Source organism: Gopherus flavomarginatus, chromosome 3 (assembly GCF_025201925.1).
Source record: "Gopherus flavomarginatus isolate rGopFla2 chromosome 3, rGopFla2.mat.asm, whole genome shotgun sequence".
NCBI classification, from domain to species: domain Eukaryota; kingdom Metazoa; phylum Chordata; order Testudines; family Testudinidae; genus Gopherus; species Gopherus flavomarginatus.
This window is the reverse complement of record NC_066619.1, coordinates 154,982,934-155,010,908: the sequence shown is the minus strand read 5'-3', so window position 1 is coordinate 155,010,908 and position 27,975 is coordinate 154,982,934. Positions and strand designations below refer to the sequence as shown.

Here is a 27,975-nt window from a genome sequence, read left to right as displayed (position 1 = left end):
TTCTTATCAGCAGGAATCATTCTAAATTGTTACCTTTTTTTTTTTTTTTTTTTACATTAGTATAAAAAATGAACACTGTGCTTGGATGTTGGTTAGAATGTTAACAAGTGCTGTGACCTGAGTAAGCTGGGTTCACCTCTTCCGGATTCCCTTTCCCCTACTTCCTTTAACAGCCAACCTTCATTCAGGATGAATGTAAAAAGCAATGAATTTCTTTATGAAACAGATAGCTGAGATACTAGGAGCCACCATCCAGAACACTAGCCACATGCAAGGCTGAAGTAGCAGCTGAACCATGTGGTCTGAAGGGTTTTCCCTGTGGTGTGAATGCAAATGCAGGGGGCTGGGTGTTGTTTGATGGAGCTGGGTGCGTATGTGTAAGAGAAAGAAACACCACTATAGCATACAGAGGAGGCAGCAAGAAAGTGCCAGAGAAAGCCAGAGAAACACTTGTAGTGTGATCCATAGGCACCAACTTCATGGGTGCTCCAGCCTTGGAGCTCCCACGGAGAAAAATGAGCGGGTGCTTAGAACCCACCAGCAGCCAAACTCCACTCCCACCCACAGCCCTCACTGATCAACTCCTTCCCCTCTCTCCCAGTGCCTCCTGCACACTGCAGAACAGCTGTTCTGTGGCATGCAGGAGGTGCTGGGAGGGAGGGGTAGGAGCAGGGACGGGGCAAACTCGGGGGAGAGGGTGGAACTGGGCGGGGAAGAGGCAGGGCAGGGGTGCAGCCTTGGGGAAAGGGGTGGAGTGGGGGCAGGAAGAGGTGGGGTGGGGGTGGAGGCTTAGGGGAAGGGGTGGAGTGGGGGCAGGGCCTGGGGCAGAGCAGGGTTTGAGCACCCCCAGGGAAAATTAGAAGCCAGCGCCTGTGGTGTGACCCCGAGAGAGAGAGAGAGAGAGAGAGAGAGGGAGAGTTTTTGGGTCAACTGCTGGCTTGAAAGAGGCTTGGAACTGTGAACAAAGAAATGGTCTCCTGTTGTTTGATTCTTATTGTATTCGGGCAAACTAGCCTTTGTACATTTTTTGTAAATAAACAGGATTGCATTAAAGAAATACTGTGGCCTCTAGGTGTTACCATAATACAGTTCATTAACGAAAGCGCAGGACAAGCTGCCTGAAGGTGCAATGTGACAATGTTATACGATACCTGGGATGGATAATTAGACCGCATGAGAGTAGTAGGACAGTATGCAATTAATGCAACCTCCTCCAAAAAATAAGCTAGCTTACGTGCTTGTTTTTTCTGTAGTGCAGAGGCAGCCTGCTCAGCCTCTCCCAGTGAGGTGCTGGAAGAGGCTTCTGGAAGCACCTTGTTAAAGTTCTACCACCACACTGAAAGGAAAGCTGAGGTGACTTCCCTACCTCTGATCGAGACTCACTTACTGGGGATACTGCTGAATCATCCCCACGCGAGACCACTCCTTCCCAGAGCTGAGGAAAACACATCCGAAGTGGAATGTGTTGACTATCGAATGGGCCAGATGACATAGGGTGCCAGGTCATACTGACAGCATTTTCCCAATGGGGAAGAGCTCTACTGTCCTGTATACAGTATTCCCCACCCCAGGCCTGTCCCTTTTCACAATGACACTGGTTGAACAATTCCCCATTGTATCACCACACGCAAGCTATTTACCAGGAACAAAGTGCAAACATTCCCAGCAAGGGCATGTCACAGGAGTTGGTTTGCCAGGCGGTGCCACTTCCCTCCTTTTGCCGCTTGTGTTGAAATAGGCACACAAATGAAGAGATGCCCAAGTCTCTACCTATACCACATACATCCCATGGCCCACACGGTTTATCACAGGCTAAGGGAGAAATTCTAGTGGTAGAGCCCTACCACTTCACTGATTGGGGGTGGGTATGAATGTTTCATAGCACTTAGCAACCCCTGATTAACGAGCAGGGTTTTGACAGGCCTCCCTCAAAGGGTTCGGTCCAGACCTCTTCTGCTTGAAGAATGGTGACCATAAGGAAAAGTGGAGGGTCTTAAAGCCTCGGCCAGGGACAGAGGGGACCCCCTGGGGGTTGGAGAAGCGGGAAACCCAGATGTGTGAGTTTATAGGAGGATGTTAGAAAGCAAAAGTGAAGCATATTCAGTGCACTTCCTATACAGCACTGGCAGAGACAGCCTTAAGCCCATATTACCTATGCCCAGCTCAGCCAGGACCACTACACACATCACCAGCAGTAGTACCGCAGACCTGGTTCCAGTGGAGGACAGAGCTTAGCTGAACTCCACACATCTTATTTCACATAGCTGTCACCCAGGCAGCAGCCATCCCGCCTGAGGCTGTGATCTCCTCCCATCATACTGTCATAAACAGATAGCTAAGGGTTAATGTCTCTTTCACCTGAAACACCTGACCAGAGGACCAATCAGGAAACCAGACTTTTTCAGGTCTGGGTGGAGGGAAGTTTGTGTCTGAGTTCTTTGTCTTCTGCCTGTCTCTCTCTCGGCTATGGGAGGATTTCTGTTTCCTGCTTTCTAATCTTCTGTTTCCAAGTTGTGAGTACAGAGATCATAAAAACAATAGGGGTTATTGGTTTTTTTTTTTTTTGTATTTACATGGTATAGTTGCTGGAGTGCTTTGAATTGTATTTTTTTTGAATAAGGCTGTTTATTCAATATTTCTTTTAAGCAATTGACCCTGTATTTGTCACCTTGATACAGAGAGACCATTTTTATGTATTTTTCTTTCTTTTTATATAAAGCTTTCTTTTTAAGACCTGTTGGAGTTTTTCTTTAGTGGGGAACTCCAGGGAATTGAGTCTGTACTCACCAGGGAATTGGTGGGAGGAAGAAATCAGGGGGAAATCTGTGTGTGTTAGATTTACTAGCCTGACTTTGCATTCCCTCTGGGTGAGGGGGGAAGAGAGTTTAGCTCTCGGTACTTCTGTTTTCCAAGGCTGGAAACGAGGAGGGTGGAATCCCTCTGTTTAGATTCACGGAGCTTGCTTCTGTGTGTCTCTCCAGGAACACCTGGAGGGGGGAAGGGAAAAGGTTTATTTCCCTTTGTGGTGAGACAAGGGATTTGGGTCTTGGGGTCCCCAGGGAAGGTTTTTGGGGGGACCAGAGTGCCCCAAAACACTCTAATTTTTGGGTGGTGGCAGCTTTACCAGGTCCAAGCTGGTAACTAAGCTTGGAGGTTTTCATGCTAACCCCCATATTTTGGACACTAAGGTCCAAATCTGGGACTAGGTTATGATATGAGTGGCAGCGTTGGTGGGAAAGGTAGAATCCAGAAGCCAGTAGGAATATTATATTTTTCTTTTCTCTGCTAGGGGCTTTTAAGCAGAGAGGAACGGTTTGCTTTTAAAAGGAACCAGAGAGATTTTTTTTTCTGCTCTCTCTGGCAGTTTCTGGCTTGCATATTAAGCAAGCAACCATTAAGTAACTATTATGGGTCTTTTGTCACACAATAGCACTCCCATTAGGAGTCAAATACCAGCACTATACACATGCAAATAAAGTGGTTTTTCTGGTTTACTTTACATTGAAAAGATTAGCTAGAGGAAGAAAGGGAAAAAGGCACTGTTGCTAGGCAGACGCCAGGAGGCAACAGAGCCTGCAGTTCAGACAATAAACAGCAGAGGGCACCCCAACACAAGAAAACAGGAACCATGACTTCCAAGTGTAACCCTTCTGCCCCTCTGAGTTGGCAGCAACAAGGGCCGGGTTCAGTATCCAGGGGTTCCGTTTCAGTAACACAATGCATAACCGGCTCGAGCCCCCACCCAGTGACCTGGGACACTCACATACCACACCCCCCTGGGCGCCTCTAGGAGGCAATACTTCCCCTCTCGCAAGCATGGAGTCTGAGTGTAGCAAAATCTTTTTAATAAAGGAAGGAATTAATGCGGCATCCCATTGGAGAAACACCACAAACAGAGTTATAACACAAACCATAAACAAAAACCCACCTCCAAGTACGTTTGGCACTGTCCTTTTTCCCCTTAGGGTTTTAAGTCCAATCACCCCAAAGTCCAACAACCCAAAAGTCTCTGGTCAATGCCACCCCAGAGATCGAGAGTTTATCTGTAGAGGTCCCTCCCCCCAGCCTGGATAGAAAGGGGCACCTTACGTGGTCCAGGGCCAACTGCCCTGCCTCTCCGTGGGTTCTGCTTCCGCCTTCTCCACGAACTGCTCCACTTTACCAGCCGCTCCTCCAGCCGTCCTCAGAAACTGCTCCGCTCCACCAGCTGCTCTGCTCCATGAGCTGCTCCAGTTCTCTCTGCAAACTGCTCGGCTCCGCTCGCTCTGTGGGCCGCTCCACCCATCCCACAGCTACTCCACTCTGTCAGCTGCTCTGCTGCCACCAGCTGTCCCGTGATCCACTCCAGCCGTCCCCACAAACTGCTCCACTCCGCCAGCAGCTCTGTTCCACAGTATAGCTTTGGGCTCCCCACTAGTTAGCACCGTACTCAGTGCTCTCAGCTCAGTGATTTTAGCTTTTTAGTGATTTTCAGCTCTTAGTGATTCCAGCTCATAGTAGGGGAGCCCCAGTGCTAGTGCACCATTAGCCCAAAGTGATTTCAGCTCAGTAACCTGTATTTAAATTCTTAAGGGAATAAAAAAATCAACTCTGACATTCCACAGTGGAGAGAGGAGGGGGTGCAACTGGTGCTTCTGGCTCCACAAGGAGACTGCACCACCAAGCACAAATACCTGTCCCCAGCCTCTCTCAATTCTCTGGGTTTTGGAACCCATATCCCATGTCTAGCCAGTACCACCCAACTGAGGGTGAACAATTTGTCAACAAGCAGTCCCACAGCTTGGCAGTCTGGGATAGGGTAGGCGTGCCTATGCAAATACACTCTCTGAAATTCTTTCCACCAGATGTCAGTGTAGAGCTTATCCTGACTCTGCTTACACAAGGAAAAAAGGAAGGCAGAAGAACAAATCAAAGAAGCTGAACACAGGCGACAACTGGAAAAAAGACAAAAAGAGGTGGAGCTGAAAGAAAAGGAAGAAAGCATCAAACTGGCAGCCTACAAAAGAGAACAAGCAGCCAAAGAGGCAGCCCACAAAAGAAAACTCAAAGAAGAAGAGGTGGCACACAGAAGGAAACAAGAAGAAGAAGATGCAGCCCACAAAAGACAGATAGAACTCCAGAGGGAGGCACATCGCCAGACCCTGGAATTAGAAAAGGCTAAGCAACAGGCTCCAGCCAATCCTAACAAACCTTCGCCAATTATGGTTCCACAGCACAGGAAATTTCCCACCTACAAGGCAGGTGATGACACCGAGGCCTTCTTGGAAAATTTTGAAAGAGCCTGTCTTGGGTACAGCATCCCTGAAAACCAGTACATGGTAGAATTGAGGCCACAGCTCAGTGGACCTTTAGCAGAGGTGGCAGCTGAAATGCCTAAGGAGAACATGAACGACTATAAACTTTTCAAACCAAGGCCAGATACAGAATGGGGATAACCCTGGATCATGCCCGTCGACGTTTCACAACCCAAAAGTGGAAACCAGATGTGTCATTTCCCAAACACGCCTACTACGTTGGGAAAAATTATGAGACCTGGATATCAGGACACAATGTTAAATCCTTGGAAGAACTGCACCTCCTCATACAAATGGAGCAGTTCTTGGATGGTGTTCCTGAGGACATAATACGGTACATACAAGATGGAAAACCCAAAAATCTCACCGAGGTGGGGGAGATTGGAGCCAGATGGATGGAAGTGGCAGAAAGCAAGAAAGCTACTGTCAAGGGGAACGAATAACCCAGAGGGCACACCGACCATAAACCCTACAACTGAGGGCAGCCAAAAACCCCACCTACAACCCAAGTAAAGCCACAGACACACTATTCTTCCACCTCACCAGTCTCCAGTAACTCACCTCGACCCAGTGACCCATCAGATGGAAGATGCTTTAAGTGTAATGAACTGGGACATATCAAGGCCAAGTGTCCCAAGAACGCCATCCGAGTGCAGTTCATTACACCACCATCACCCAAAAGATCCTCAGGCCCAGATGCCTCTCAAATACCCTTAGAGCGAAGGGAAAATTTGACAGTGGGCGGAAACAAGGTTACTGCGTGGAGAGACACGGGGGCACAAATGTCAGCTATCCACCAATCCTTCGTAGACCCCACATTCATCAACCCAAAGGCCAAAGTGACAATTTACCCCTTCATGTCACAAGCTGTAGACTTGCCTACAGCTGAACTGCCTGTCCAGTACAAAGGCTGGTCAGGAATGTGGACTTTTGCAGTCTATGACAATTATCCTATCCCCATGCTACTGGGGGAAGACTTGGCCAACCAGGTGAGGCGGGCCAAGAGAGTGGGAATGGTTACACATAGCCAAACCAGGCAAGCTTCCAGACCCATTCCTGTTCCTGAGCCGTCCACAGATGCCCCATCTGTGTTACCAGAGACCCAGACAGAGGTAGTGGACCCAGATTCCATGCCAACCACTGAAACAGCCACAGCACCACCAGTCCCAGGCCCGGAACTGGAACAGCAACAGCAACCAGCACCAGCAATTGCAACCACATCTTCAAACTCAACACCAGAGGGCGCCAGCGAGCCAAAACTGGCAGAAGCAACAGACAGCCATACCCAAAAGGCTCAGCCAGAGCCTGAAATACCCTCAGGTGCACCAGTGGAGAGCGGTTCACCAGCAACGGAAACAACCCCATCACCTACATCGCTTCCAGAGGGACCAAGCCCAAGTCCACAGTCTGAGGAAGAACTGGTGACCCCAGCCTCAAGGGAACAGTTCCAGACTGAGCAGGAAGCAGATGACAGCCTTCAGAAAGCTTGGGCGGCAGCACGAAGCACCCCACCGCCTCTCAGCTCTTCTAATCGATCCCGGTTTGTTATAGACCAAGGACTTTTATACAAGGAGATTCTTTCTGGTGGACACTGGGAAGAATGGCAGCCGCAAAAACAGTTGGTGGTTCCAACTAAGTACCGGGGGAAGCTCTTAAGCTTAGCCCATGATCATCCCAGTGGCCATGCTGGGGTGAACAGAACCAAGGACCGGTTGGGGAAGTCCTTCCACTGGGAGGGGATGGGCAAGGATGTTGCCAAGTATGTCCGGTCTTGTGAGGTATGCCATAGAGTGGGAAAACCCCAAAACCAGGTCAAGGCCCCTCTCCAGCCACTCCCCATAATTGAGGTCCCATTTCAGCGAGTAGCTGTGGATATTCTGGGTCCTTTCCCAAAAAAGACGCCCAGAGGAAAGCAGTACGTACTGACTTTCGTGGACTTTGCTACCCGATGGCCGGAAGCAGTAGCTCTAGGCAACACCAGGGCTAACACTGTGTGCCTGGCCCTCACAGACATTTTTGCCAGGGTAGGTTGGCCCTCCGACATCCTTACTGATTCAGGATCTAATTTCCTGGCAGGGACCATGCAAAAACTGTGGGAAACTCATGGGGTGAACCACTTGGTTGCCACTCCGTACCACCATCAAACCAATGGCCTGGTGGAAAGGTTTAATGGAACTTTGGGGGCCATGATACGTAAATTCATCAATGAATACTCCAATAATTGGGACCTAGTGTTGCAGCAGTTGCTGTTTGCCTACAGGGCTGTACCACATCCCAGTTTAGGGTTTTCACCATTTGAGCTTGTGTATGGCCACGAGGTTAAGGGGCCATTACAGTTGGTGAAGCAGCAATGAGAGGGGTTTACGCCTTCTCCAGGAACTAACATTCTTGACTTTGTAAGCAACCTACAAAGCACCCTCCGACACTCTTTAGCCCTTGCTAAAGAAAACCTAAAGGATGCTCAGGAAGAGCAAAAGGCCTGGTATGACAGACATACCAGAGAACGTTCCTTCAAAGTAGGAGACCAGGTTATGGTCTTGAAGGCACAACAGGCCCATAAGATGGAAGCATCATGGGAAGGGCCATTCACGGTCCAAGAGCGCCTGGGAACTGTGAACTACGTCATAGCATTTCCCAATTCCTCACTAAAGCCCAGAGTGTACCATGTTAATTCTCTCAAGCCTTTCTATTACAGAGACTTACAGGTTTGTCAGTTTACAGTCCAGGGAGATGATGCTGAGTGGCCTGACGGTGTCTACTACGACGGGAAAAAAGACGGTCGCGTGGAAGAGGTGAACCTCTCAACCACCCTGGAACGTCTGCAGCGGCGACAAATCAAGGACCTGTGCACTAGCTTTGCCCCATTGTTCTCAGCCACCCCAGGACAGACTGAACGGGCATACCACTCCATTGACACAGGTAATGCTCACCCAATCAGAACCCCACCCTACCGGGTGTCTCCTCATGCCCAAGCTGCTATAGAACGGGAGATCCAGAACATGCTACAGATGGGTATAATCTGCTCATCTACCAGTGCATGGGCATCTCCAGTGGTTCTGCTACCCAAACCAGATAGGGAAATACCCTTTTGCATGGACTACTGTAAGCTAAATGCGCTAACTCGTCCAGACAACTATCCAATGCCACGCACCGATGAGCTATTGGAGAAGTTGGGACGTGCCCAGTTCATCTCTACAATAGACTTAACCAAGGGGTACTGGCAAGTACCGCTAGATGAACCTGCCAAGGAAAGGTCAGCATTCGTCACCCATGCGGGGGTGTATGAATTCAATGTCCTTCCTTTCGGGCTTCGAAATGCACCCACCACCTTCCAGAGGCTGGTAGATGGTCTACTAGCAGGACTGGGAGAATATGCAGTTGCCTACCTCGATGATGTGGCCATTTTTTCAGACTCCTGGCCCGAACACCTGCTACACCTGGAAAAGGTCTTTGAGCCCATCAGGCAGGCCGGACTAACTGTTAAGGCCAAAAAGTGTCAAATAGGCCAAAACAGAGTGACTTACCTGGGGCACCAGGTGGGTCGAGGAACCATAAACCCCCTACAGGCCAAGGTGGATGCTATCCAAAAGTGGCCTGTCCCAAGGTCAAAGAAACAGGTCCAATCCTTCTTAGGCTTGGCCGGGTACTACAGGCGATTTGTACCACACTACAGCCAAATCGCTGCCCCACTGACCGACCTGACCAAAAAGACCCAGCCAAATGCAGTTAAGTGGACTGATGAGTGTCAAAAGGCCTTTACCCAGCTTAAGGCGACGCTCATGTCTGACCCTGTACTCAGGGCCCCGGATTTTGACAAGCCATTCCTTGTAACCACGGATGCATCTGAGCGTGGTATAGGAGCAGTTCTCATGCAGGAAGCAACAGATCACAACTTCCATCCTGTCGTGTTTCTCAGCAAGAAACTGTCTGAGAGGGAAAGTCACTGGTCAGTTAGTGAAAAGGAATGCTATGCCATTGTGTATGCCCTGGAAAAGCTACGCCCATATGTTTGGGGACGGCGGTTCCAGCTACAAACTGACCATGCTGCACTAAAGTGGCTTCATACTGCCAAGGGGAACAACAAGAAACTTCTTCGTTGGAGTTTAGCCCTCCAAGATTTTGATTTTGAAATTCAGCACATCTCAGGAGCTTCTAACAAAGTAGCGGATGCACTCTCCCGTGAGAGTTTCCCAGAATCCAGTAGTTAAAAAGTGTTCTTAAAATGTAGAAGTCTGTTAGTTATATACTTAGTGGTATATGTAAAGGTGCATGTGTTGTACTAATCTGGTTATTTTAAAGTTCTAGGAGGAAATCGCCGTCAGTGAGCTTCACCACTGTCTGCAATTTGGGGGGCGTGTCATAAACAGATAGCTAAGGGTTAATGTCTCTTTCACCTGAAACACCTGACCAGAGGACCAATCAGGAAACCAGACTTTTTCAGGTCTGGGTGGAGAGAAGTTTGTGTCTGAGTTCTTTGTCTTCTGCCTGTCTCTCTCTCGGCTATGGGAGGATTTCTGTTTTCTGCTTTCTAATCTTCTGTTTCCAAGTTGTGAGTACAGAGATCATAAAAACAATAGGGGTTATTGTTTTTTTTCTTTTGTATTTACATGGTATAGTTGCTGGAGTGCTTTGAATTGTATTCTTTTTGAATAAGGCTGTTTATTCAATATTTCTTTTAAGCAATTGACCCTGTATTTGTCACCTTGATACAGAGAGACCATTTTTATGTATTTTTCTTTCTTTTTATATAAAGCTTTCTTTTTAAGACCTGTTGGAGATTTTCTTTAGTGGGGAACTCCAGGGAATTGAGTCTGTACTCACCAGGGAATTGGTGGGAGGAAGAAATCAGGGGGAAATCTGTGTGTGATAGATTTACTAGCCTGACTTTGCATTCCCTCTGGGTGAGAGGGGAAGAGAGATTAGCTCTCGGTACTTCTGTTTTCCAAGGCTGGAAACGGGGAGGGTGGAATCCCTCTGTTTAGATTCATGGAGCTTGCTTCTGTGTGTCTCTCCAGGAACACCTGGAGGGGGGAAGGGAAAAGGTTTATTTCCCTTTGTTGTGAGACTCAAGGGATTTGGGTCTTGGGGTCCCCAGGGAAGGTTTTTGGGGGGACCAGAGTGCCCCAAAACACTCTAATTTTTGGGTGGTGGCAGCTTTACCAGGTCCAAGCTGGTAACTAAGCTTGGAGGTTTTCATGCTAACCCCCATATTTTGGACGCTAAGGTCCAAATCTGGGACTAGGTTATGATACATACAAACCAGATAGGGTTGGGCTTGTACAATAATTGGATGGAAGGTGAATCAGAAGCAGTGTGGGGTTTGCAGGAGGTGGAAATCTTTTCTCTAAGTCAGTACTGAAGCCAGGGCCCTGTGCTGGTGTTAGTGGGCACTGAGCAGCTAGAGGGTGCTGAGATTTAGGTGGAGAGGAACACCAAATTCCACCTCAGGTCATTCCATTCTGCTGCCCCAGTTCCCGCCCCAGAAAAGCTATCAGTCACTTGCTGTTCCATTGCTCGTTGCATGGTCCTGCCCTATTAAACAGCTGCCATCTTCCACTCAGGAGATTCCACAGTACAGATGGGGAGGGAAATAATGCTTCTATATACAGTCTGAAAGAGCACGTTGGGATTTTTCGGGAGGGTGGCAGATCTCCCAATAGCTTCCATCATGCAGGATCGAGCCCTAAATCTCTCCTCTCCCCTCCTCGGAGGACATGGAGTTATAAAAGGTAAGCGATTTGCCTTTGTGATTGTACTGAAGGATTTCAGGGACTCTTTGGACTCAGGGACTCTTTGCTGCCACCAAATGGTGATTTACCCAAAGCTTTGGAGAATATGAAACTGAAGAGCTGCAGCAGCGAAATCTTTATCTCTCACTAACGCATTCAGACCAAGGATTCCAGGCTATTTTTTCTGATTATCAGGTTTTAGCTCATCCTTTAGGATTATTTTCTTCTTTTATAATCAGCAGAGCTGAACCCTTCACAAGGTTTGGACAGTTCAGATGCATGTTCCACAGCGTTAGGCCTGATCCAAAATCCCAAAGACAAACAGCACTAAAATCTGAGTTCAGATTATCTCAGCTGCAACTCTAGTTTGTTATTAATGCACTGTTTTCTAGTGGCCTCCTCCGATACCTCATGCTCCCTGGATGAGCTCCCTGCAAGTGCAGAAGAGTTTTAGAGATTGCCAGAGTCCTCCTTAAAAAACTGTCAGTTCTGCACAAACTCTTATTTTGAGTCTCACTGGGGTGTATTTTATACAAACCTATTCTCCAACTCACTCTCCAGAATCAGTTTAAATCCAAAATCTGGTAAATGTTCAATATGCTACAGAAGGGTTTAGTCACTAGGGTGCCCCCTCATGGCTGGGCATAGTGTTGCAGCTCTTTCCTCTCAGCGTCCCTGGCCAACATTCACTCCATTCCTGCAGTAGTCTGCTTCTTCCCATGATCCGGCCCCCTGTTTTATTTTCACCCCTTCCAGGGTAACAGAAAGTCCAACAAAGACTCTAATATCCTTACATAGAATCATAGAATATCAGGGTTGGAAGGGACCTCAGGAGGTCACCTAGTCCAACTCCCTGCTCAAAGCAGGGCCAATACCCAACTAAATCATCCCAGCCAGGGCTTTGTCAATCCTGACCTTAAAAACCTCTAAGGAAGGAGATGCCACCACCTCCCTAGATAACCCATTCCAGTGCTTCACCACCCTCCTAGTGAAAAAGTTTTTCCTAATATCCAACCTAAACCTCTCCCACTGCAACTTAAGACCATTATTCCTTGTTCTGTCATCTGGTACCACTGAGAACAGTCTAGATCCATCCTCTTTGGAAGCCTCTTTCAGGTAGTTGAAAGCAGCTATCAAATCCCCGCTCTTTCTTCTCTTCTGCAGACTAAACAATCCCAGTTCCCTCAGCCTCTCCTCATAAGTCATGTGCTCCAACCCCCTAATAATTTTTGTTGCGCTCCGTTGGACTCTTTCCAATTTTTCCACATCCTTCTTGTAGTGTGGGGCCCAAAACTGGGCACAGTACTCCAGATGAGGCCTCACCAATGCCAAATAGAGGGGAATGATCACATCCCTCAATCTGCTGGCAGTGCCCCTACTTATACAGCCCAAAAAGCCATTAGACTTCTTGGCAACAAGGCCACACTGTTGACTCGTATCCAGCTTCTCATCCACTGTGACCCCAGGTCCTTTTCTGCAGAATTGCTTCCTACCCATTCGGAACCTAGTCTGTAGCAGTGCATCGGATTCTTCCACCCTAAGTGCAGAACTCTGCACTTGTCCTTGTTGAACCTCATCAGATTTGGAATGTATGTACAATTACTTAATCCACTGTATTTCCAGATGCGGACCCCCACCTCCTCTAAATCGTAACATAGGCTTATCTTTTCCAGGACCATTATTTATAATCGACATATTTCACCCTGGTGATATGGCCCTTGGCCCTAACTCTTGGCCCCATGGGCCTTATCCAGGGTTTTAAAATCATCCTTATCCCCTTTTGTCTGGGGCCTTCACCTCACCTTCCTAGTGGCTGGAAGAGAAACCCAGGGCCTCCCACTACCGTGGATTGCAGTCCAAGCCAGGCTAAGCAGGTAAGGTCTGCTCCATCAGGCACCTTGGTGCTGCCTCCCTGGACTACTTCCAATTAGCCTTTCTTTAGGACTTTTCCACAGCTCGTTCCAGGGCGCTCTGTAATGAGCAGTGCCTCCCAGGGCTTCTCCCTGGAAGTCTGAGGCTTACTTTTGTGTCAGGGTCAAACACAGGAACTTGCTCCAGTCTTGTTCCAGTCTTCCAAGCATCTTCTCTCCCTGGACTTCCTCCTCACCCTGCAGCAACCTTCCTGTTCTCCAGTGGTCTCTCCACCGCCAAGAGGCCGACTGCAGGGTTCTTCTCTCACCCTGCAGATCCCTTCTCCTCCAGACATCCTCTCTTTATAGCATCGCTCACCGATGCCCAGCTCCTCCCCAGTCTATGCCATCCTCCAGCCATGCCCAGGTGCATTAATTGAGCTCTCCAGTTCCAGTGAACTCTTTCCGAGCCAATATGGAATCAATACCCCATCGCATAGACAAGTGTGTCTGGTAGACCCTTCTGTGACTCCCGAGTCCAAGCCAGGACTTAGGCAGAGCCTTTGTAGTGACATCAGGCGGCACAGGCTGTGTTTAGTATTAGAGCTGGAAAGGGTTCCTGTCTGTGTCCAGTAATCTGAATATAGAACGTCCTTGACGTCCATTACAGCTGAGTCCCGCCTTCTCTTTGCTCTGAGATACACCACTAAGTGTGTGACCTACTGCAGTGGTGACATGAGGCCAAATGACTGAACAGGAAGCAAAAAAGGGCTCACACTAAGCCCCCCCAGATCCAAATGCTCCTGAGCTGTGTGGAAGTTTAATTTTGTAGCGAGAGGCTGTCTTCAATAACAAGGTACCTCTAAGTATGGCTACTGAGCTGGAGAGAAGCACCTGGAAGTCCCTCATCTCTCAATCTGGAGGAAATATTTTTCTGGCGATTCATCTTAACAAATTCACCCTCAGGAAAGGCACATCTGTGATTTGTGTCTGGAGCAGAGGATCCCTGGATTCACCTGTTTTTTTGTTAATAAGGGAAGTTGAGAAATTCCTAATGGATCAGAGAGGGAAACATTTGTCATGACAAATTGCAGATGGCCTATCTGCACCATCGGGCAACCTGTCTCCAGGATCAAAAGCTCCCCCAGCGAGCTAGCGTTCGCATCAGTCAGTCAGCAAGGAATGGAAAACCTGTCATATGAAAGGAGACTCAAAGAGCTTGGCTTGTTTAGTTTAGCCAAAAGAAGGCTGAGAGGGGATATGCTTGCTCTTTATAAATATATTAGAGGGATTAATATTAGGGAGGGAGAGGAATTATTTAAGCTTAGTACCAATGTAGATACAAGAACGAATGGGTATAAACTGGACACTAGGAAGTTTAGACTTGAAATTAGGCGAAGGTTTCTAACCATTAGGGGAGTGAAGTTCTGGAACAGCCTTCCAAGGGGAGTAGTGGGGGCAAAAGACATATCTGGCTTTAAGATTAAGCTTGATAAGTTTATGGAAGGGATGGTATGATGGGAGAGCCTAATTTTGGCAATTGATCTTTGATTATCGCCAGATAAGTATGCCAGTGGTTGGTGATGGGATGTTGGATGGGATGGGATCTGAGTTACTGCAGAGAATTCTTTTCTGAGTGCTGGCTGGTGAGTCTTGCCCACATGCTCAGGGTTTAGCTGATCGCCATATTTGGGGTCGGGAGGGAATTTTCCTCCAGGGCAGATTGGCAGAGGCCCTGGAGGTTTTTTGCCTTCCCTTGCAGCGTGGGGCATGGGTCACTTGCTGGTGGATTCTCTGCAGCTTGAGGTCTTCAAACCACAATCTGAAGACTTCAATAACTCAGGCATAGGTTAGGGGTTTGTAATAGAACTGGATGGGTAGGGTTCTGTGGCCTGTTTTGTGCAGGGGGTCGAACTAGATGATCACATTGGTCCCTTCTGACCCTAGAATCTATGAATCTATGAATCTATGAAGCACTGTGTCCGCAAGTGCTAATTCAGCATAGTGGAAGCAAACAGAGTCTTTTTATGGAATGGGGGGATTGGCAGCGTAATGGAGGTGGCTGACAATAGAGGCCTTTTGGCTAAGCAGTTCTGTTCCTTTGAGAGAAGGTAGGAAATCCTGTTCCCAGAGCTGGCATCAGAAATTGCTAGTAAGGCCCCACTCAGATCCCTCAGAATGAGGGAAAAGCGCAGTGGGGACTCTCTCTGTGCTGCACCAAAATTATTTTCCCTCTGTCCTGTAAGTAAATGTCTATCTCATTCTCATTTTCTAGTGATCTGGGGAATTTCTGGTCCTTAGGGCTAGGGCATGCCCTGTCATACAGGAATGTTGTGAAGCCTACTAGCATATTTTATTCTATTTTTAAGCTGTGTGTGGATTTAGTGCTGGTGAAAGGTGCCAGGTGGATCACCCTGCAAAATGTGGTCCTCTGCTCATCAACAGAAGAAGCACATTTTCCCTCTGTGTCTCGCCTATATGCTTCAGCACAGACCTGAAGAAAACCCCTCTGGGGGAAGAAGGGTGATTCCTTCTCTGTGCCCAATCTGTTCTTGGCCTCTTTGCTGAGAGTGCAAGGAAGAGTACCAATTAGCCACATTTTTTAATTTATGGGGACACCCATCCACTTGAATCTGGACTGAAATCACTGCATGAAATACAACACATTTAAGAGCCTAGCTACACAATCAATAGGATTACTCCCTTTTCCAATGAGTAAAATGAAGACTATATGAAGGAACAATAGAAACTCTCCAGCCAGGCAATATTGTATATTCTCTGTTGCCTTCCTTATACCACGGGCCAGTCCAAAGCAGGTCCCTGGATGTTTACTTACAATACTTCAGTCCTGCAAAGTTTTATACCTATGATTAACTTTACACACTGTGACTAGTCCCATTGAAGTCAATGAAGTGAGGATCTGCGGGTCCTGAACCCAGGCCTGCGGGCCGCTGCTGCCTCCATATCACCATCAACAGGTATACTAGTGCAGTGGCTCCCAAACTAGGGGCGCGGCTTGTTCAAAGTAAGCCCCTGGCAAGCCGGGCCGGTTTGTTTATCTTCCACATCCACAGGTTGGGTTGATCGCAGCTCCCACTGGTTGCAGTTCGCCGCTCCAGGCCAATGAGGGCTGCGGGAAGTGGCGGCCAGCACGTCCCTCAGCCCACGCCGCTTCCTGCAGCTCCCATTGGCCAAAAGCGGCAAACCGCGGCCACTGAGAGCTGTGATTGGCCGAACCTGTGGACGCGGCAGGTAAACAAACCGTCCAAGACCGCCAGGGGTTTTCCCTGAAGAAGCAGTGCCCCTAGTTTGGGAACCACTGTACTAGTGACTGGAGAACTGGGAGCCCTAGGGCCTTACGCTCTGCTAAAGGTACGGAGCATTGGACCTAGCTGGAGGAACCTGGTACACTACTTAAGCCAGAAAGAGACACAGGAAGTTGTCCATGCAAATGAGTGTATTCCTGGCAGGCTGCTACATTGCAGCCTGCCTTCTTGTCTGACTTCTGCCTTCCTGACTCATCCCCGGTTCCTGCCTTCCTGACCTGCTCTGGTTCTGGCCGTCCTGCCTTGTTCTTAATCCCTGCCCTTGGTCTCTGCCTCTGCCTTTTGACTTAACTTAGCTCCTACTCCGACCGGGCGTGCACAGGAATTTCATCCACAAGTATTTGGCTGCGGTGGGGTCACAGAGCTCCTCTGGTTTCTGGACCTCAGAGAGCTTCTTCGGCCCTGTGGCTGTGGCATGGGCACAGAACTCCTCTAGCTCTGGGGCCAGAGAAGCTCGCTCTCCCTCCCTGCCGCAAGCCCAGGACCAGAGGAATTCTGTGCCCCTGCTGATTATTGGGGTGGCCTGTGCCTGCTTGCACCTCCTTGTGCACGCCCCTGACTCCGACTACTAAGTCTGACCACCCAAACCCCAGTCATGACAAATGAGGCTACCCACAACGCATAAAGCTAAGCATTTGCACAGGCCTTTGCACGACTGAAGCTTTATATTGCTGTCATATTATGACTATATTAAAAAAAATGACACAAAAGCAAGGTACATATTATCCACTTTAAAAACCAGACAAATGTGGGCCCAGCCCTGCAACACTGGTACACTCACATGACACAATTACACATGAATAGTCTCACTGAAAACTCTAGGGTTACTAAAAAACATGAAGTTACGCACATGTATGTTAAAAATGCAAACAAAAGAAATAGTATTTTTCAATTCACCTCATACAACAGGGGTGGGCAAACTACGGCCCAGGGCGGCCGCATCTGGCCCTTCAGATATTTTAATCTGGCCCTCAAGCTCCTCCTGGAGAGAAGGGTTGGGGGCTTGCTCCACACAGCTCCTGGAAACAGCAGCACGTCCCCCCTCCAGCTCCTATGTGTAGGGACAGCCTGGGGGCTCTGCACGCTGTCCCCGCCACAAGCGCTGTCCCTGCAGCTCCCATTGGCCAGCAAATGTGGCCAATGGGAGCTGCAGGGGCAGTGCCTGCAGATGGGGCACTGAGCAGAGCCACCTGGCTGCACCTCCACATAGGAACCAGAGGGGAGACATATTGCTGCTTCCGGGAGCTGCTTGAGGTAAATGTCCCCCAGAGCCTGTACCCTTGACCCTCTCCCATGCCCCAACCCCCCCGCCTCAGCCCTCCGAACCCCTCTGTCCCACCCTCCTGCATCCCAGAGCCCTCACTCCCCTGCCCGCACCCCATCCCCATGCCCCAGCCTGGAGCCCCCTCCCGCACCATGAACTTCTAATATCTGACCTCCCAGCCAGAGCCATCATTCCCTCCTGCACCCCAACTCCCAATTTTGTGAGCATTCATGGCAAGCCATACAATTTCCATACCCAGATGTGGCTTTCGGGCCCAAAAGTTTGCCCACCCCGTCATACAAGCACTGTAGTGCATTTTCTTTGTCATGTAAGTGCAGCTTACAAATATAGATTTCTTTTTGTTACATAACTGAACTTAAAAACAAAACAATGTAAAACTTTAGAGCCTACAAGTCCACTCAGTCCTACGTCTTGTTCAGCCACTCGCTAAGGCAAACAAGTTTGTTTACATTTACAGGAGATAATGCTGCCTGCTTTTTGTTTACAATGGCACCAGAAAAGGAGACCAGGTGTTTGCATTACACTTTTGTAGCCAGCATTGCAAGGTCTTCATGTGCTAGATATGCTAAACATTCATATGCCCCTTCATGCGTTGGCCACCATTCCAGAGAACATGCTTCCATGCTGATGATGCTCATTGAAAAAATAAAGCATTAATTAAATTTGTGACTAAACTCCTTGGGGGGAGAATTGTATGTCTCCTACTCTGTTTTACGCTCATTCTGCCATATATTTAATCTAAATCAGCTGATGAGAGAATCAATTTGCTGACTAAGTGGTTAAAGTTTTCTGCATTGGTAAAGGTTTCAAGCATCTGCAGATCTAGACATACACTAACATGTTTTCCCCTGTTAAAAGTTAATATACAGAAAGATGGGAAAATCTATATGTGCGTTAATTCATTTGAAAGATGGATAATTTCAATGCAGCTTCTTTCCAAAGACTAGTCCTCTAAACAAGGCATAATATTCTTCTTGGCTAGCATTGGGACAACAGCCAAAGCTTTGGAGTAAGGTTGAGAAACCAATGAGACTTAGTCTCCCTTTTGTGTTGTTTTTGAGATAAAGAGCAGCTTTGTAAATCAAAACTGTATGTGAAGGGTTTTGAAGTAGAAGAGTGGTCTTGACATGCCCCCCGAAGCAGTTAATATTTCTTGTTTGTGTGGGTTTTGAGAATGATTCTGTCAATCAACCTCCGTATTTGAATCTATTCACCGTTTCTTCCCAGCTATTCAAAGACATTAAAACTCTCTTGAGGTGAAGGGGCAAAAGAGCTTGGTGGGGAGAGAAAAAAGTCTCTCTACAGCAAGCCAAACTTCATGCTGAACTTTCTAAACGGAGTGAACTTTGCAAGGTCTCAAGCCTCATAATCCAATGTAAATCTCAAGGAAAATGTATACTATTCACCACTGGCAAGGATTCCTTGCTACTTATCCTTGTTCATTACTCAAATCTGTTTTCTGGCATAAAATTACATCACAAAAGATTATTATTAGGACCCTGTCTGTTTAAATAGAGTTTAAAAATATTTGCTATAGTGTAAAAGGATTATAAATAAAAAGCAGCCAAAATCAGTACCTCCAGTACAAACCTTGCTGTATTAGGGCATGAGGGTGGTTTGAATTCAAATCCTCCATTATGACCCCAGCTTCCAAATACTGCTTTGGTGCCTGTTCCTATTTTCTGGGTCATATTTCAAATCCTGTTAATAAAGCAGTTGCAAGAGGACTGAAAGTCGCATGAGACTTGCTCGTGGTGGAAATCTCACTCAATCGGTGGTTCTTGATTCTGCCATTTGGGGCTAAAAAATCTCACGAGAAGAGCAAAGAAGATCTCACTGTGTTGAATGTGAACTTGATTTGCCCTGACTTGGTCTCCAGACCAAACCAATACATTAAACCCAATCCAGATCCACACTACTTTCTTAGTCCCACTCTGGCTGTGAGATCAATATTGCAAGAGTAAAAGCACCTGAATATTTCTATGTGGCAAAGACAGTCAAGCTGGGCATGGGGAACAGCCTTATTCATTTCCCCTTGGCTTGCTGCAGGAATTTTTAACGGAATGTAATTTAATAACGTCGTTTGGTGCATCCTAGAGCCATACGTGATCTCTTTCTGCCATCTCCTTGGTACACACAGACCTTTAGAAACGTACGGTGATGTAGGCCTCTGAAATGCCCATTTGTTTTAAACTCAGCGTTCATGTAATTAACAAGAGGGCTGGTTCTCTTGCTAGGGATTAAGGCATCTGAGACGTTCTTTCTTGGCTAGTAGTTATATGGGAACATTTTTCACATGCTGTGCGGTAGCTCATCCATTCCCTTAGCTCAAAAGCAAAGGTCACCGACAGGGTCTTTGTGCCAGAAACACGAGACAAACCCCGAGGTTTACCTCCCAGCAGGGTTGTAGGAAGCAATAAAAGTTTAATAATAATAGGGATAGCCTGGAAGAGAGCATGGGAAACAATCTTGAATACTAGCAAGAGCTGTAGTCCATATTAAGGGCCTGATCCAACTCCTGTTGAAGCTGATAGATGTCTCCATGGACTTTAATGGAAACTAGATTGGGCCCTTAGCCATGAGGATCCTGTGCCTATGCTGCTTCTAACACTTTCATTTAAGAAGCCTCTCTGTCTGCACTTGAGTGAACTCATAGTGCATTTAGCGGCACATAATGAGAATCGTTCTATCAGCCTCGACAGACCCAAACCCGAAAGGACATTCTGGACCTCAGCTGGCCAGCTGACAGACTCTTCCAAGTCTTCGCCTTTGATCCGGCTCCAAATTCTGTAACATTTTGATCAAAGGACTCACAGAGTCAGCATTCTCTCATTAGGTCAGTTCCAGGAGTCTATCAGTCTTTCCCACTCTGACATCCAGATGGCTTCTAGGCAAAATTAAATGGTCTCAGGCACCGAGAGGCAAAGATTCTTTGCTAAGCCTGGCATTTTATTTTTAAACTCTCGTGACTCTCTGCAAAACATTATTTTAAAACTGTTTGTTAACCTTTCTGTAGGTCTTGATTTGCTAAAGAGAAGGATTCACTTCTCCTATTAAAGGGGCTGAAGTTGGCACATTCAAGAATCCTTCATCTTGGCAGAGGGTTAGACGAGATGACCCTTCTGGTCCCTTTTAACCCTATGGTTCTATGATTCTAAGATGGACATATTGTCCTTGGCATGAGAGCTAGAGATACCAGGACATTGATTATACTTTTACTCTGTAAACGTTTGTGTTTTCTCTTTCTTCTACCATTTGTTTGGGTTTATTTCATTTTTATGCCCAACCACAGAATAACTTTCCTCCATGTTATTGGAGATAGATCTTTTAAATTTTTTCCCTATCTTTCAGTACGCACCAGTGAGTGAGACATTGAGTCCTAGATTAATAGACTTTACGCCAGTGAAGGGACTGTCATGATCATCTAGTTTGACGTCCTGCATAGCATAGGCCGTGATGGTTACACAGTAATATATTTTGGTGCCGTGTGTAACACAGCAAGTCTACAGAAATGGAGTCTTGTGTGAGGAAGCAGAAAGATAGAACAGTAAGGGCATCAAGTGGAGAACAATAATTCAATATTTATTTGGGCTGTCAAGTGATTAAAAAAATCACAATTAATCGCGCAATTAAAAGTAATTGTGATTAATCATGCAATTAATTGCTCTGATAAACAATAATAGAATACAATTTATTGTAATATTTTCGATGTTTTCTACATTTTAAAATATATTATTTTAATTACAACACAGAATACAAAATGTATGGTACTCACTTAAAATTTATTTTTTATTATAAATATTTTCACTGTAAAAAACCAAAAGGAATAGTATTTTTCAATTCCCCAATTACAAATACTGTAATGCAGTCTCTTTATCATGAAAGCTGAACTTACAAATGTAGAAATATGTACAAAAAATAACTGCATTCAAAAATAAAACAATGTAAAACTTTAGAGCCTACAAGTCCACTCAGTCCTACTTGTTCAGCCAATCACGCAGACAAATAAGTTTGTTTACATTTGCAGGAGATAAGGATGCTGACTTTTTGTTTGCGATGTCACCTGAAAGCGAGAACAGGTGTTTGCATAGCACTGTTGTAGCCAGTGTCACATGATATTTATGTGCCAGATACGCTAAAATGTCCCTTCATGCTCCAGAGGACATGCGTCCAAGCCAATGACGGGCGATTAATCACAATTCATTTTTTATTTGCAATTAATTTTTTTTAGTTAACTGCGATTAATCAACAGCCCTAATTAAAAGATACCCAACACCTGTCTACAAATTACTGGGTTGCAGATGGATGCCCACTAACTGACTGAGTTAGTTTCAAAGGCCCAGCTCTTCAAAGATATTGATCTCAGTGGAAGTTAGAGCCTAAACAGCTTTGAGGATCTAGGCCTAGGTGTTTAGTTAAAGTATTTTCCTGTGTCTGTAGGACATGTGGAGGGGTTTGGGGGATGGGGTCTTAGTCTCAATGTTTTCTCTTAAAAGATTTGGACCTGATCCTAAATTCCTTGCACATTGAAAATTCCCATTGCCTTTGGGCCAATGCTTGGCACACACCATGCCAGTGTAAAGAACTGCCTTTCCATTGTGTGCAGTACTGAGAGGCAGAGAGTTTGTACTTATACTTCTGGACCTTTCTTAAACTCACCAATCTACCTTCCCCTCAGTCACAGTTTCAAAGGCTCTCTTAGGTGAGATCACCAACTGAGTGATACTTACAGGACCAAAACAATTATGAGTTACTGATGACTACAAATAGAACATGTCTTATGTCATCCATGATTGTTTAACTGGTAGTAGATTGAGTAATGAGAGAGACTATAGAATAACAAAGGGGCGTACAATAGGCTTTCACACAGAAGTTAGAGGACTTTGACTTTGCAGATATCAACTTACTATCCTATACCCACATAGATACGCAAACCAAAACAAATGATTTCCAGGCCAATACATAATTAGTAGGGTTGAATATCAACACCAAGAAAACACAAACCAGGAGAATCAACACACAACAGAAACACCAATAACACTTTCTGGGACTGACACGGAAGGGTTCCAATGTTTCACTTCTTTTGGCAGCTCTGTAAGTACAACAGATAGAACAAAGACCTGAAAACCAGTTATAGAGTCACAGAGTTTAAGGGCACAAGGGACCATCAGATCATCTAGTCTGTCTTCTTGTATATCACAGGCCACCAACACCCCACACTAAACCCAGCAAGCAAAATAAGACCAAGGTATTACAGCCCACAGGAGACAAGACTACTATGTGCCACAGGCAGAGAATAGGAAAGATCAAGGTGTACTAGTGCCCGAGGCCTCCAAAATGGCAGGAAATGATTAACTGAGACATAATCAGATAATCCTGGCAAGTGACCCACACCCACATCCTGCAGAGGAAGGTGAAAAGCCCCCAAGGTCACTGCCAATCTGATCTGGAGGAAAAATTCCTTCCTGACCACCTCACCTATGGCAATCAGTTAGGACCCTCAATATGTGAGCAAGAACCAGCCAGCCAAGCACCTGAGAGAAATAATGCTTGGTGCTACCTCAGAGTCCTGGCCCTCCCCATCCAATGTCCCATCTCCAGCCATGGCCATCCCTGATGTGTCAGGAAAAGGAGATGTTAATAAAAGAAAAACAGAATACACCGGGGATGGGGAAGTCCTGAACCATGAACCTTTAGGAACACAAGACATAAACTGAGAGTGAGTCGTTGTGACTCTAAAGCCAAATTGGGAGAAACAGAAATCTTGCCCTCTAAACTAAACTTTGAATATTTAACACCATTGCAAAGCCAGTCTTACTATATGGTGCTGACACCTGGAGACTCATTAAGATCTTGCTTTCTAAACTTCAAGTTTTCATAAACAGCTGCCTTGGACAAATCCACAATATTAGATGGCCAGAAAAAAATCACAAATAAAGAACTCTGCAGGAGGACAAAAGAGAAACCAATAGGACAGGAAATTATAGAACAAAATTGGAGATGGCTAGGACACACATAGAGGAAAGATCCAATACCATAACAAGACAGGCATTGGACTGAAACCCCTCCCGAGCAACAGGCAACAAGGTAGATCAAGGATAACATGGAAAAGCACAACAGAAGCAGCATAGAAAGCTATCAGAATGACCTGCTAAAACCTGCAGCAGGAGACTGGCAAAAAATAGACTGCATGGAATAGAGAGACATGAGAAATAGAGACAAGTATCACATGTGAGCGGACTTGCCAACTATCAAATATTCCATGACCTTTTTTTAATTGTGGAGACACATGGAGATAACAGGACATATAATAATAGATGGTAAAATCATGCTGCAAACTTTCAGAGACTTCAGGTTACATGGTCATTGGTTCTCATTTACACTTTGCACCACTCTGGCAATGTTAAGGGACTTCAATGTGGGTGTAAATGTACCTTACTTGCCAGAGCAGTGTAAACAGGCCACACAGTGTAAATGAGAATCAGGCCTTAACTATGAATTACCACTCATTTAAATTCTTAACCTGCATCCAGGCTCCACTTTTCTCTAGTTTTTACAGATCAGCAATACTGCTGTTAGACTAAGTTCTGCTCATCTTGTCACCATACTTACATGAGTGGTCCCATTCATTCCAAATGGGACTTCAGTGAGTAAGTCAGGTAGTCAAGATTTGACCTAGACAATGTTTTCATTTATTATTCCCAACAGTTCCCAATAGCTCTACAGTATAATCTTGATCGGTCAAAGAATAAAGAATTATGTATTATCTCAATCAAAAAGCTTTCTAGGTAACTAACATGAATTCACTATCTGCTGTTCAGAGTGAATTATGAACATAGATATGTTACATAGCTATAATGTATTCATCTATATAACCAGATTAGTTTTCAGCTGAAACTGGAAGCAAACAAAACCAAACCCATGCTTGGCACAATTTCCAGAGAGTAAAACTCATATGGAAGCTGGCAAACTAGCATTTATGCCACTGTGCATGAACAGATGCACAAAAATTAGTGACAGCGCAAGCGAGGCTGTACCTACAAGTTAAAAAAACAAAATACAAATTTTTGGAGTGTTGTTTTAGGGAAGGAAGGCACAAGTCATACAGCTGCCAGTGGCCTCATGCACACTCCAGGCATGTTTGACATTCAGGGGGCCGGTTGCTGAGGAAACCAAATCCCACAGACTCATTAATGCTTCACAGCAAGAGCCATCTCTGTCTCATTTAAGAAACGTTATTGAACTTTGTATGTTGTGGGAAGATATTTCAGGATTAAAAGCAAAACCTGCTTTCACCACAACAATAAAAACATTCTCATGCACAAAGCTGAAAATATGACACTGCAATATTAGTCCCTAATGTGCAAAAAGTGAAATATAACGTATTGACTCAGTGATGTGATGTTTTGCTTTATGTGTCTGTCCCAAGTTGTCTCTATTTAATGATTGCTCTACAGGAAAGGGGGGAAATGTTCATTTAAAGCTAAGAACCAGTTCAAGTTGGGAACGTTTATGTGAAAGTCCCAATCCCACAATCCTTGCTCATGTGACTAGAGGGGAAATGAATTGATGGGAACTCATTGATTTCAATGGAGTGACTCATCTGAGTAAGGATCACTCATGTGAGTGAAGGCTGCAGGATCAGGCCTAAATGGAATAGATCCAGAGTACCAGAGTTTTCTTTTAGCTGCCATTGGTTTTGATCCTCTGAGTTTCTAGAGCCCACAAGTCCCATCCTATATAAAGAAATTAGATTAAGTAATTATACAGATGCATACAAACTCACACACCCAAAAGGTCCATTTTTTACATTATGTATATACACATATACATGCTATTGCCAATAGCTTAGCAGAGATTTGAGAACCACAAAAGGTACATTTTTCTAAAGCATTTAAGTCCCATTTTCAAAAGTGACTTAGGCACTTGTGAGTCTCTCTCATTGAGAGTGAATAGGACTTAGGCCCTCAGGGACAGATTTTTAAAGGTAATTAGGCACATAAAGATTCAGATAGGTTCCTAAGGGGATTTTTACTTTTGAATATCTCATGAGACACCCATCTAAATCTTTAGGTGCCTAAATACTTTAAAAATCTGGCTCTTATGAGCCAAACTGTATTGACTTTCAATTGGATTTAGGCTCCTAAGTGCTCAAGTCCCTTTTGAAAATGGAACCTGATTGCTTCTGAAAATGTTACCCTAAATATATTTGCCATCTATGCTATCAGTTACCTGTAGGTTAATATTGCATTCCTGAACAATAGTAATTTAATTCCAGAAGTACCAAATTTCATAGGTATTTAGTAAATAGGAGAATGCTGGGGTGGATTTTTTAAAATTGCTATGTATATGTATACTTTCTGTGTGTGTGTGTTGATAGTCAGACATGTGTATGCATATCTATATTTATATACACATACATACCCAGAACTATTTACTACACTTTTCTATTTTTTCCCCTTCAGTTCTGATTAGCTGAAACAATATCATGTGACCTAAAATGTTTTCTCCCTAGTCAATTGACCAAAGCAGGTAAGGGCTCACTGAACATGCTCAGATGCACCATGATTTCATGGTACAAGATGGCTGGTGCAGCACACAAAAGGAAGATTCACCCACTTGCATTTAAAAAGAAACTATGATGAAATGAATAGAACCTCTTTCTGAAAGCAATAGTTTCTGTCTTTTGGACAGGAAAGTTACTTTGATAGCTTAACAATACCCTTAGACTTCAGGCATTACAATTAACAAAAGGATGTCCTGGACACTTAGGGATTTCAATAGAAGCCAGAGGTGCTCAGCACTTGCCAGGATGAGTCCAAACTCAGGAACAATTCCACCATGTAGGAGGCAATATTTTACAACTATTGCCCTGGAAACCAGGCATTTCTGCTAACTTATTTGCATCCTGATTTAAAACAAACAAAAGTACCTTGGAGATGATTAATGGTTCCCCATGCTCCAGTCCGCCTTTCAGAGTGAATCCCCATGGAGCTCCTCCTTGAAGCAACACCTCCAGATAAATGTATCTTTCTTTATAGGTTATGCTGGATTCTGAAGAGGCTAAGCCAGTGGCAGTATTGTCTAGCATCCTCATCTTTATCATCACATACTCATTCATCAACAAATCCCACTGAAGCAATCACGGAAGGACAAGTTGAACTGCCCCCAAGTCCACTACGAGTCATCCTTAAGCATGTGAAACCCTGGGCTGTTTGGGGAGAGGCTTCTGACACAGCAAGTTTCTCTTCTGAGTTGAAGTCCAGGGTCCTGTGTTGAAAAGTCTTCATGCCAGCATTTCAGCATGTTGCTTTTCCTTCAGAACTCACTGAGTCCTTGCCGGCATTTCAGAACTGGGTCTTTGCCATCCCAAGTATTCCTTGGCAGGATACCTTTCTGAAAATTATTCTTCCTGCCCTATTTCAAACCTGTGTGTTTTACGTAAATTGGACAAAAGAAAAAAACTATGTAGGTTTATAACCACTGGCCAGTAAATTGCCAAAATCCGAACGAATGCTTCATTTGTGATTGATTATCAGTCTTTTCTTCCTTTCTGTGTGTGATTTACCATTATAATGGCCTTTTTGCCTCAGTCCATTGCACTTAAAGAATGAAAGCGTCTTCTCCCTCTCGCTCCCTCTCTCCTGCTCACTTCACATCTTTCTGACTTGTCAAAAAGAAAAAAAACGGAGGGGGAGAGAAAGCCCAGACTAAAAAAAGCATTTCCATGTGGTTTTAAACTTGAAATAACTTCCCACGTCTTGAATTAAAAAGAACTAGCATCTACAGGGCAAACAGGAAAGGCAGGTGAAATTAATCCCTTGAAAAAATGTTAAGATGATAGCTGAGTTCTTTTCACTTTCCAGGCTTTCCCAGATGATCTGCCAGAGTTGCTGCAGCTACTGCTGCTCAGAGGGAGAACGGGGAAGTGAGAGTAAGCTGGATTAAGGATTTCTGCACAGCAAGCATGGAGCTATGGAATGCAGGGTGCAGGACCTGGTGTTCCAATTTCCATTGGCAACAAGTTTATATAATTTTTGGTGGTGCCCAGAATGGGTCCCCTGCCCCCCGGCTTTGTAAGCCAATATATATTTTTTAAAATAATGTAAAAATGGACTGGAAACAGTAAGCATTTACAGTCTCCCTATGGCTTGTCATGCAGGAGGGGGACAGTCTGACCCAGAGTGATTTCTGATGTATATACATATTAGTAGCTTCTCTGTGAAAAGACCTCACCTGTGAATTCACTGGGAGCTAGTGATTGGATATTACATCATCAAAATGCACAGCCCACCAACCTGAAAATGGTTCTGGACAATCAGGACCAAATTCTCACTTAGTTCCACCAGCTGCAAACCCTGTGTAAACTCACTGAAGTCATGGCAAGAGCTACCATTAAACAGGTAGAAAAGTGAGATAAGATAAAATAGTTACCTGCAGTTGGTTTGTTGCCTTTGGAGCAGTCAGAATCACATCAACGTTTGGATCTTG

General features: G+C 45.5%; 1 protein-coding gene across 1 annotated transcript in view; it reads right to left on the bottom strand.

Moving 5' to 3' along the window:
• The window catches only part of SHROOM3 (shroom family member 3), a 258,394-nt gene extending 231,689 nt beyond the window's left edge, over window positions 1–26,705 (bottom strand). The window contains exon 1 of the mRNA XM_050945100.1: window positions 26,417–26,705. Coding sequence (XP_050801057.1) covers window positions 26,417–26,605 — 189 coding nt within the window. The 5' untranslated portion in view covers window positions 26,606–26,705. The remainder of the gene's footprint in view (window positions 1–26,416) is intronic.
• Window positions 26,706–27,975: the final 1,270 nt, after the last annotated feature.